Below are 12,493 nucleotides of genomic sequence, written 5' to 3'. Positions count from 1 at the left end.
AATTTATATCTACTGCATGTATCAACAAGTACTTCATTTTCTTGCACAAGTGTTTAGCAAAGCATATAATAAGGAATTTATATAACTATACTAAACACAATGTCAACACAGAATGCCTTAATTTACAGTTAAGAAAGACAATTTATTCTTAAACCCAAAGAGTAATATATGCTGAATTGAACTGAATATAGAGTTTAGGCCAAAGGCCAAGCACTGGGATCTATGAGGTCATTCGGCTCTGGAAAGGAAATTGAGAGTAGGTAGGTCTGGAAGGTGCAACAGGAGGAAAACCTCTGAGCAGTTGCACCATGAAATATTTGTTATGAGGGGGTGGATAGCGAGATGGAAGAAAGATAATATGAATGGAGGTGCAGTAAAAGTAATGAAAGTGGTTGGAGCCGAAGTTTCTTCAGAGCAACCGAGTTTTCTGTACATCGTATAATCGAGACCACCAACAACAGATCTGTCTTTCGGTGGTCTCGGTATAATGCGCTATGAGCCGCGGCCCATAAAACTGTAACCCACTGCCCAGTGGTGGCCTATCCAATATCGTTGCCAGGAGCACGATTACGGCTAAAAACAACCTTGAATAAAATAAAAACTACAGAGGTTAAAGGGCTGCAATTTGGTATGTTTGATGATTGGAAGGTGGATGATCAACATGAAAATTTGCAGCCCTCTAGCCTCAGTGATTTTAAGATCTGAGGGTGGACAGAAAAAGTGCGGACAGAAAAAAGTGCGGACGGACAGACAAAGTCGGCACAATAGTTTTCTTTTACAGAAAACTAAAATGAACAAATGAGTCAATTGGCCCTCCCAACTGAACACCTCACATTTGGTAATAATAATAATAATAATAATAATAATAATAATAATAATAATAATAATAATAATAATAATAATAATAACAGGAACATAGGTATTCTCTTTTAGTGTTACTGACCGCATACTGAAAGAGGTAAACAAGTTCATTCCACTTAAAACTCCCTGACTCAGCGAAATTCCCATGAGTCATTTCGTCGTGACTCATCTATTAGCTTTTCACGATCAGGTGAAAGTGGTGTGTGTGTATGTATGTATGTATGTATGTATGTATGTATGTATGTATATGTGTAATATTTTTAATTATTTATATTACGACTTATATATACTGAGGTCAGTTTACTTATATGTATATATAAATGTATAATTATGTATACATACTCTACATATATACATATACAGTATATATATGTATAAAATATCCTCTTCATTCTGAGGTCTGCTTGTAATGAATAAAAACAATATTCACTCTAAAATTAATATATTATTGTTATTATTATTATTATTATTATTATTATTATTATTATTATTATATAGTATATATATATATATATATATATATATATATATATATATATATATATATATATATATATATATATATATATATATCCACTTCATTCTGAGGTCTGCTTGTAATGAATATAAAAACAATATTCACTCTAAAATTAATTATTATTATTATTATTATTATTATTATTATTATTATTATTATTATTAAAAACGATATAACTACCTACAAAGATCCACAAAATATAAAACTTTCACATTTAGCAACAAGAGAGAGAGAGAGAGAGAGAGAGAGAGAGAGAGAGAGAGAGAGAGAGAGAGAGAGAGAGAGAGAGAGAGAGACAGGGATAATTAACACATCAAGAACCGCTGCACTTGACGAAGCAGTACACAGCAACTCTAATAATTGCAAGCACTCATCACTCCCACAAGCGTGGGTCAGCTCCCAACATAATCTTATCTTAGTATACAAGTGATGTCAAATTTATTCTCATTCACTAATAGTACAGTCTGCCTTCTTATACATAAACATACACGTGTGTATGTGAAATACTATATATATATATTATGTATATATAATATATATATATATATATAAACCCACTCACAATCAACAGCATTACGAGATATAATACATAAAAATTGTGGCAGGCAAAGTTGAAGAAAAATAATATTAATTGCTGTTATATTGAGAATCATCACATATTTCGGAATAAAAAAGGCTTTCAATTCTTGCAAAATTAATGAAATACGTTCAAGGGAAATGTTACTGTCAAAAACTAGAATTAAATACACACACACACATATGTATGTGTGTGTGTCCTGTAATGCTAGTACCATTAAAAGATCTAATTCTGATCATTTATCACCATTTGCACTGCTTTCCTTCTCATTTCATTTTCTAAAATACTCATATGAGCAAAATCCCTTCTGAGACTACAAGGTTCTAGAGAGAGAGAGAGAGAGAGAGAGAGAGAGAGAGAGAGAGAGAGCCAGCCAACGCTCCAAGCAGAAAAAAAAAAACACACAACCGGCGAACGTGATGAACAATGACACCCCCTCTTTATCATCTTATCGAAATCACATGATGATGGACTGTGTAACTGTATCCACCCCGCCTGGCTTTCTCTCTCTCTCTCTCTCTCTCTCTCTCTCTCTCTCTCTCTCTCTCTCTCTCTCTCTACAGACGGCGATACCAACCGTCCAATTGTGTCCACTGAACGAATTCTCACCGTGACAATGCATGGAAGGTTCTCGGGGGTGGGGTCGGGGTAGGGGGAGATCATAGTCTAGGGGGCCAATGCATCCATTCTCATGTCTTAAAAAAAATGGTTCCCCTACTGTGGGGTGGTTGGGAGATGCACCCAATCATCCAGACATAGTCTAGAACTCTGGAATCTAGATGGTTGGGAGATTCACCCAATCATCCAGACATTAGTCTATATTGAGTCTAGACTACGTATGGATGGCTGGGATGGATGCATTGGTCTAGACTCTAGGCCAAAGCATCCATCGTTATGTCTTAAAAGGAGGATGGGAAGTTCACCCAGTCATCCTTACATAGCCAGTAGCGTCTAGACTACGTATGGATGACTGAGGTGGATGCACTGGTCTAGATCTAGACTCTAGACCTATGCAGCAATCCTTATATCTTAAAAGAGATCCCTCACCAGACCTTATTTGGTTTATCAAGGGAATTCCTTTTTTGTGCGTCAGTCATTATTACTTATCTTGTCAAATCATATTAATAATTACTTAAAATATTTTTTTTTTTTCTGAAGCGAAGATGTCACTGAATATAATTTCCTATTCGACGGAAATGACACGGAAATTTATAACGATCCACGGAGATTTATTCCGGTTACAATTTTATTGGATCATTATGTCTTTACGTAAGTCATTTTACCATGACGGGGAAAAGGAGAGAGAGAGAGAGAGAGAGAGAGAGAGAGAGAGAGAGAGAGAGAATACTGAATGGAAAACTGGTAAAGTACGAAAAGATGTGAAACATTTCTCGAGTACTGAAACGACTCTTGGTGTTCCTATATAGTATGATAAATCTCGTAACTAAAGCCGCGATAAAATTGTCATTTGTAATCTCTGATAAAAACTCTTCAAATATACGGTGAAAAGATAGATAAAGGTTAAAAAAAACCATGAACATAAAAAACAACAACGTGACTTGGTAACACTCCATTCAAGATTGTCAATTGAACGAACTTACGAGAATTATTTTGTCCCCAACACACTTCATTGAGTACACGCTGGCTGTGTGCGATGACTATACAGCTTTTATATTCCATATAAATTAGACCAATAAACATCAGTTAATAATATCTAGCAAACATAAAAGAATAAAGTATTATAGTTAAGCCCGCTACCTTCACAGGTCATAAATATAACTCCAAAGTTGAGATAAACTGCGATAACTGTAATTCGAGTCTTCCGTCTGCACTGGAAAGTAGTTTGAAAGAAATAAACGGAAATCTCGAACCTTCTAGACTACTGCATAAAGGAATGAACTGACGTAATATGATGCAATGAAGAACGGAACGGTTGCAATGCTCCTCTCAGTACGTAGAGTAAATGCGTTAATCCCATTTGCAATTGCCTTCAATTGCAAGAGAAAAATTATGTTTGCTGCTTCGACAGAAGACAAAGTGTTACTTCAAGCACTAAATTGTTTATTAAGTACGACTGAAAGCTTGTTATTCCAAATTACAACGAAAATAAAGCTTGTTATTGGTCTAGCTTACGATGGAAATATTAATTTGTTTGTTATTTTGAAATAAAAACCAGCCGCCTGCAAAAAACAATAAATTTTATGGCTTAAAGAATTATCTTTCTGCCAATCCCAAGGTGATTTAAAAATAATTTTTATACCTAAATACAATAGATAACCTACTTGTTTTGGATCGAATTTCTTAATTTTATGGTGTTATGATACAAAATTTCTGTTACTTCGAACTCCAGTATATATTTGAATCCCAATACAGACAACAATTTTCATTTTATTAAGAATGACTAATTTTAACTTCCGTTACATTAATGGGCTACTGTATATATAGATTTGGGACATATTAAAAACTCATATCATGAAAGTAAAACTGATTAGTAAGCAAAAACAATGTTCAACATATCTTGTTTATCTTAAAAATATAAAAACGCTCGTTTTAAAAAAATTAATATGTACCCGTTGCCCTAAATACATAATTTTGCGTAGAGAAAAATGATAAAAATTGACCTCAGTATACATAGAAGGTAGTTTATGTTTGTTTAATAGCATACAACGCTGTCTTTTTGAATTGCTTCTAGAATGTACCTCAGCTAAAATTTCAACATGACGAAATCAAAAACCGTCGGTTGGGGGAACAGTTCAAACGACACGAAAAATAACACTCGTTTCAATGAATTCCATTACAAACGAGGAGGCGTTTCCCCCCACCCCACAAACTCCCTCTCCCCCACCCCATTCCTCCTCAGCGTCCACCAATCAGAATCACTGCCTTCCCTGACGTCACGGATGCCAGGACCCTATAAAACAAGTGCGAGATAACACGGTGATAGCAGATTTGCCAGAATCACGAGAACCTCTTCGACCGTTCTTGTGATTTCTCTCCTCTCGACAGAGTTCCTCCTTGCACCCAGGACCAGTCGCCGGTTGGTTGAATATTTCCACGTTCCGAAAATGGTCAGTGATGTTTTAATTTTGCTTTTGTATAATTAACGGCAAGTTGTGTCACTTTTTTAAACTAGAGTGTGGTGTAATTAGCCTATTTTCATATTTTCTTTAGTGGGCAGTGACCCGTTTTCTGTGCTGTCAAGTTGACAACCGGTGGGCATTTCTGTTTTGCATTTCACGAGGCGTTTTCGTTCATGCTAAACACTATTTTTTTTTTTTAAATGTTGGTGGAGGGATTACGTTTGTACATATAAATACTTTGGCATGGATAAGTGAACCAATAGCATATTTTTCTTATAAAATATTATTGCTACGTTTTAAAGTTTAAAAATCAGTAAAATTTTATTCACATGCATACACACTCACACAAAACATTATATATATATATATATATATATATATATATATATATATATATATATATATATATATATATATATATATATATAATATATGTGTATATATATATACCTATATGATTATGTTATGTAAATTTATATAAACACGTTCAAGATCTGCGCTATACAGAGATCATTTCCGTCTTATATTATGAAATAATAATGATAATCCAAGCTAAGACTAAATATGAGAATCCAAATAACTATGATAAAATTCATCAAAATCTATACGTTGCTTTTGGGGTGAGAATCCCCTCGACAAATCACAGGTGTATATTTCAATATATATATCATAAGAACTATTTAATTTTATTCTTCATTTCTGTGCTAAATAGTAAAGATAACAGTAATATTAGTACCTGCGGTAGTATTTTTCACACTGGGTAGAGTCAAGTAGGTACAGCACCGAAGAACCTATATTGGATTGAATTGAATATAGAATTTAGGCCAAATGCCAAGTAATGGGACCTTTGAGGTCATTCAGCGCTGAAACGGGAATTGACAGTAAAAGGTTTGAGAGGTGTAACAGGAGGAACACCTCAAGGCAATTGCACTATAAATCAATTGTTAGGAGAGGGTGGAGATGGAAAAGAGAATATGAAAGGAGTTGCAGTAAAAGAAACGAAAGGGGTTTCAGCTAGGGGCCTAAGGAAGGGACGCTGCAAAGAACCATAAGTAATGCCTACAGTGCACCGCATGAGGTGCACTGACGATTCTACCCGCCCTACGGAAGGGGAGAAATGCCCAACAATAGTAAAAAGTGTTTGTTTATAAATACGGAAGAAAGGTCAAAATTAAAGGAAGATTTGGAAAAAATTTTCGGATAATAACTTATGTAACGGAATTACGTCCACGTGTATGCAAAATAAATAAATAAAGTGAAGCAGAAATAAATGAAAATATAATAACTGCAATTTTAGTTTTCTGTAAAAGAAAACTATTGTGCCGGCTTTGTCTATCCGTCCGCACTTTTTTTCTGTCCGCCCTCAGATCTTAAAACTACTGAGGCTAGAGGGCTGCAAATTGGTATGTTGACCATCCACACTCCAATCATCAAACATGCCAAATTGCAGCCCTCTAGCCTCAGTAGTTTTTATTTTATTTAAGGTTAAAATTAGTCATAATCGTGTCTCTGGCGGCGATAGACATGCCACCGCCGGGCCGTGGTTAAAGTTCCATGGGCCGCGGCTCACACATCAAAATACCAAGACCGCCGAAAGATAGATCTATTTTCGGTGGCCTTGATTATACGCTGTACAGAAAACTCGATTGCGCCGAAGAAACTTCGGAGCCTTAATTACTTGTTTTTTATTCCAACGGCAGCAAAAGTGTTCCTATCTACATAAAGACAGGCGGAGATATAGAAGCTAATTAATCTTTCTCTTAATTTGTATCTCTCGTACGTTATATGGTCTGAACATCAAGAAACATAAAAAAATTTTTTTTAATTCCATATAGTCGTATTTCACGAGGGAATGAAAATTAATTGAAAATTTTAGAAATTCACAAAAATTTAGCTTAAACGTTAATAATAATAATAAAATAGTAGTCATAAGTAATAATACGTAATTATAATAATAAATAAGTAATAATAATATATCAATGAACAAATTATAACATTCAACAAAAGCGCCGATGATGATAATGATAATGATCCCCGTAGGAGGGTAGTGCCATCAGCGCACCTCATGCGGCGTACTGTAGGCATTACTTAGGTTCATTTACAGCGTGCCCTCGGTCCCTGGCTGCAACCCCTTTCGTTCCTTTTACTGTACCTCCGTTCATATTGTCTCTCTTCCCTCTTACTTTCCACCCTTTCCTAATAAATTGTTTCAGAGTGCAACTGCGAGGTTGCAACTTACTTTCAATTTCCCTTTCAGCGCTGAATGACCTCGCAGGTCCCAGCACTTGGGCTCTGGCCAAAATTCTATATTCTATTCTATGATGATAACGATGATGATAGTGAGAAAATAGACACTGTTCCTTGGGTCACATATGGATAGGTTTAAGAGGTGCCCGGAAATAAAGTCACGGGAAAAAAAATCACAATTTTGGCTAGGAAAAAAAAATCACAGGAAAGAAAGTCACATTAATTTATGGTGACCGGAAATAAAGTCACAGGAAAAAAGTCACAATTTTGGCTAGGAAAAAAAGTCACAATCTATGGTGGCCGGAAATAAAGTCACAGGAAAAAGTCACAATTTTGGCTAGGAAAAAAAGTCACAATCTATGGTGGCCGGAAATAAAGTCACAGGAAAAAAGTCACAATTTTGGCTAGGAAAAAAAGACACATGAATCTTTGGTGGCCGGTAATAAAGTCACAGCGAAAAATTCACAATACTTCTTGGGGAGGGGGTCATTATCTTTATGATATTTACAGATTTACAGTCTTTTGTTTATGTTTTTTCCTGTGACTTTTTTTCCTTTGACTTTTTTCCTGTGAATTTTTTCACCTGGATTCGTTTAAGAGCAAGATAACTGAATGCCCAATTGATCACTTTTTGGGTAATAAGATTCTTGCAATCCAAAAATAAACCCAATGTCACTTCACTTACCTGGTTATATAATTATGGAGGATGAGTCTCAAAAATTAATTCGTCTTGGTTATACTATTATCCTCACTTGCAAAAATAAAATAACACCTGTAACGAAAAGAGCAAAGATGTGGTTAGTTCATTTAATCCAATATTGGAGGGATTACTTTCAAAATGAATTCTTTCCTAATAATATTCTCCTTGCGTCTGAATACATTTTTATCTATTTGTTAATTTATTATTTTTTTCTTTTTTCATAAGTGAGTGTTATCTCTTCTTTCTGTATTTCCTTTACTTCCTCTTACTTCTTCCTAATGAACACCTTAATATTCTTTTGCAAATTTCAAGTCAATTTCTGTGGTGGGCTTGTTCCATATGAGTAGGTTTCATCTACTGAATAATAATAATAATAATAATAGGCTAATAATATTAATATATAAAAGGATATATGAACATGTGATACTTCTAAAATTCCTTGACTAAGACCTAACTGTGATGCAAGATTGTCTCTGGGCCTTTTTGTATCTTCCACTAGAATTATTTTTTTTTTTTTTACCTACACGTGGCTTTTGATAAAGTGTTTACACAGGTAAAACATGACAGCTCACAAGAGTGGATATTCTCAATTTTACCTGGTAATGAACAGGCCCACATCTTTTTCTTCCATGTCAACTAATTACTACAAGTATGATTAAATTCTTGTAATGTCAGGCATCCTGTCATGAGTCTGTACATTAAACTGTAACCTTATATGAAGAGAATTTAATGTTCACATACTATATAACTTTGCAATAACCTATAACAAAAATTTACTTTGTTTAACATCATTTCCTAACTTTCATTGTTCGACTTTGCAGCGTGAATGTGTCTCCATCCACATTGGCCAGGCTGGTGCCCAAATGGGCAATGCCTGCTGGGAACTGTACTGCCTGGAACATGGAATCAGTCCTGATGGGCGCATGGAAACTAGGGCTGACGGCAAAGTGGACGATGAATCCTTCAGCACGTTCTTCAATGAAACTGGGTCAGGCAAACATGTTCCCAGAGCAGTGTTTGTGGACATGGAGCCTACAGTAATTGGTGAGTTATCTGAGCTTTCATACCTCAAAATTGTGAAGATTCATAACAGCAATTGACTTCATAGATTCATTTTGTAGAATGTCTCCCATGCTCACAGTTTTTCAGTGAACTTAGGGGTTGTTCATGATCCTATAAGAGCTCTTAAGTAAATAGATAACATTACCATAAAACATTGTGATATGAACTTCAAATCATATGATCCTTTGAAATTCATCCAATGAAACTGTGCTGCTAATGGTAAGTATCCACAGTGACATACAGTCTCATGCAGTGCTGATGTTAATGGAATGCCCTGTTGTATTTTCATGTGGCAAATTATCTCTTTTATTAATTAAATCACACTGATATTCATGCAAATGACAACAGCTTTATTAACAGAATGGTAGCTGAAAAGCATAGGAACGAAATTATACTATGATCTTTTCCAGGGAAAAGATAAGACAAAAAATTTCCATCACTAAGTCTTCTCCATTGCTTTCTAGATGAAATCCGCACTGGAGTGTACAGACAGCTGTTCCACCCTGAGCAGCTGATATCTGGCAAAGAGGATGCAGCCAACAACTATGCCAGAGGCCACTACACGATCGGAAAGGAGTTGATCGACAACGTGCTGGACCGAATAAGGAAGGTCACTGACAACTGCTCAGGCTTACAGGGTTTCCTTGTATTCCATTCCTTTGGAGGGGGAACTGGGTCTGGGTTCACCTCACTCCTCATGGAGAGACTTTCCGTGGACTACGGCAAGAAGAGCAAACTTGAATTTGCTATCTATCCGGCTCCTTTACTGGCGTCCTCTGTTGTCGAGCCATACAACTCTATACTAACTACCCACACCACCCTTGAGCATACTGACTGTGCCTTCATGGTAGATAATGAGGCCATCTATGACATTTGCAAGAAAAATCTTGACGTAGGTCATCCTTCCTATTCCAACTTGAACCGACTGATCAGTCAAGTCGTTTCTTCAATCACTGCCTCCCTGAGATTCGATGGCGCTCTCAATGTAGATCTGACAGAGTTCCAAACGAATCTTGTGCCTTTCCCTAGAATCCACTTCCCGCAGGTCACGTATGCACCCATCATTTCAGCAGAAAAGGCATACCACGAACAACTGTCAGTTGCTGAAATCACAAACGCATGCTTTGAACCATCTAACCAAATGGTCAAGTGTGACCCACGCCATGGAAAATACATGGCTTGCTGCCTACTATATCGAGGCGATGTTGTGCCAAAGGACTTCAATGCTGCCATTGCAACCATCAAGACCAAACGTACAATCCAGTTTGTGGACTGGTGTCCAACTGGTTTCAAGGTAGGCTTAAACTATCAGCCACCAACTGTTGTCCCAGGTGGGGACTTGGCCAAAGTGTCCCGTTCAGTATGCATGCTTTCCAACACCACAGCAATTGCTGAAGCCTGGTCACGCTTAAACCAGAAGTTTGACTTGATGTATGCTAAGCGCGCCTTCATCCACTGGTATGTTGGTGAAGGGATGGAAGAAGGTGAATTTGCAGAGGCTAGGGAAGACCTGGCTGCATTAGAAAAAGACTATGAAGAAGTTGGAGCTGATACCGTTGAACAAGATGGTGCCGAGGAGGGTGACGAGTACTAATACTGAAGGGACTACATGCATGTTCAATTGATGTATTTTCTATTTTGTTAATTACTGACAGATTTTATTCAAGATGCCAAAACAATATTGTTGGCATACAAATACCAGTTGGTGCAAAAATCTTTATAAATAACTGAGTACCTACAGAATAAATGCAAACTTGTGAAAACATAAATAAATTGACAATGAAAATTTGACTCTAAATCTGAACTCCAGGGTAATATTTCACATTAACTGAGCTTTCTTAACAAAACAAACTGTTTATAAACTGCTTGTGTTATAAATTCACATTCCGTGACTCATAAATAATTACGGTAATTAAAAGAAATGGCTGATAAAAGTAAATCATTAATAATCTAAGAAAAAGTAAATTTAATTAAACTCAAAGATAATCAAAGTGTCCATGACAATCATTATGGTATTATGATGATGTTCATCAATAACTAAACATTCTGCAGCTATGTGAATGACACCAACAAGTCCAGCCAGAACTGTTTACTGTACAGGCAATTACCTTCTATACAGAAGTGGGCCTTCCACCGAACATCTACACGTCCAGAAGTGGGCTTTCCACCTAACATCTACACGTCCAGCCAGAACTTTTTACAGGCAACTGCCTTCTATAAAGAAGTGGTCTTTCCATTTGACATCTAAACATCCAGCCAGAACTGTTTACAGGCAACTGCCTTCTATACAGAAGTGGGCTTTCCACCTAACATCTACATGTCCAGCCAGAACTGTTTACAGGCAACTGCCTTCTATGCAGAAGTGGTCTTTCTGCCTAACACAGATTCAATCTTTACCAAATCTGCATCTCCTAAACTTATGACAGTTTGATAATCTAAGCTTGGTGATTAAATACTAATACGCCATTTAGATGCCCTCAGACAGAACTGTAAAAAGAATTTCTTGCCTCAAAAATAACTCAAATATAGACCCAGCACTCCACATACATTAACAACCAGGTCTAAGGCAGAAGTGAGATGTAAAGTAAGATCAAGCTTGAGCAGGTTCCCATTATGTCTTAGAAAATGAGTGATGAAAAGAAATCACTGAAGATGACAGACCTTTCTTTTACTAATGTGAAGGCAACAGAGGACTGATCCAGTAAGCTTAAATGAAGTCCAGAACATAACAAACGGCAAGAAGCGAGATTCCTTCCTCCTCTCAAGCATCTTCCTGCTATGCCCCAACTTCTCCAGCGAGCATATTTACTGGAAAGGCTTGGCATCACATCCAAGTAATAAGAAAACATCAGGTAGTGACAATTGCTGAAAGTTACTGACTCAAGCCAGTCAAAATAATTGCTACAGGCAGATCTCTGCATCTCAGCTCCATTTGAATTAAAATGGCCAGAACTGAGTATGTATCTCTGAGATGGAGTCAACTGCGTTATATCCCCTATTCATTATATATGAAGCTATGCTTTGAAACATTGAGCACCTTACCACCAAGAAGACAGCTTAAACCCTTGCAAAAGACTGATAGCTAAAAATTTCAAACTACCCAAGAAACTTGACATGTATACCAAGCTCCAAAAACCTTCGTGACACCTATACCTGTGTTATATTTTATCTGAAAACACTTTAGGTCATGAGATAATATGAAATAAGGCAAAGATAAAAAGAGTGTAACCAAGGAATAACAGTCTCAGTCAGTACCATAGGCCCATTCGGGTACAAGGATAATGATGACTGTGATCTCCAACACCTTTTTCAAGTATACTTGCATTTACATCAAGGATGTACTTAATAGAGAAGAACTCGACACTGTGGTACATGCTTTACTGATATAGGCCTACCATCATCTGTCAATGATGTTAATATTATAAGATAAGAGTGACATCTCCTTGACA

General features: G+C 36.4%; 1 protein-coding gene across 2 annotated transcripts; it reads left to right on the top strand.

The window, feature by feature from the left end:
* Positions 1–4,900: 4,900 nt before the first annotated feature.
* LOC136835625 (tubulin alpha-3 chain-like) lies at positions 4,901–10,830 on the top strand. Of its 2 annotated transcripts, none has more exons than XM_067099397.1 (3): positions 4,901–5,023; positions 8,804–9,026; positions 9,509–10,830. In XM_067099397.1, exons 1-3 carry the CDS (start codon positions 5,021–5,023, stop codon positions 10,636–10,638), a joined length of 1,356 nt encoding a protein of 451 aa, XP_066955498.1. In that variant the 5' UTR covers positions 4,901–5,020; the 3' UTR covers positions 10,639–10,830. The 2 variants fall into 2 exon arrangements, with proteins under 2 accessions (XP_066955498.1, XP_066955499.1); XM_067099398.1 differs by lacking the exon at positions 4,901–5,023 and adding an exon at positions 7,457–7,593 and having other exon boundaries at positions 7,737–9,026.
* Positions 10,831–12,493: the final 1,663 nt, after the last annotated feature.

Source organism: Macrobrachium rosenbergii, chromosome 55 (genome assembly GCF_040412425.1).
Source record: "Macrobrachium rosenbergii isolate ZJJX-2024 chromosome 55, ASM4041242v1, whole genome shotgun sequence".
Classification (NCBI taxonomy): Eukaryota; Metazoa; Arthropoda; class Malacostraca; order Decapoda; family Palaemonidae; genus Macrobrachium; species Macrobrachium rosenbergii.
Note: the sequence above shows the minus strand (reverse complement) of the source record. Positions and strands in the feature narration are given on the sequence as shown.

What these genes read in the sequence shown, in the direction of transcription:
- LOC136835625 (XM_067099397.1), top strand. An exon ending in CATGGAGCCTACAGTAATTG is followed by an intron (nt 9,027 to 9,508) that starts GTGAGTTATCTG and finishes ATTGCTTTCTAG; the next exon opens with ATGAAATCCGCACTGGAGTG.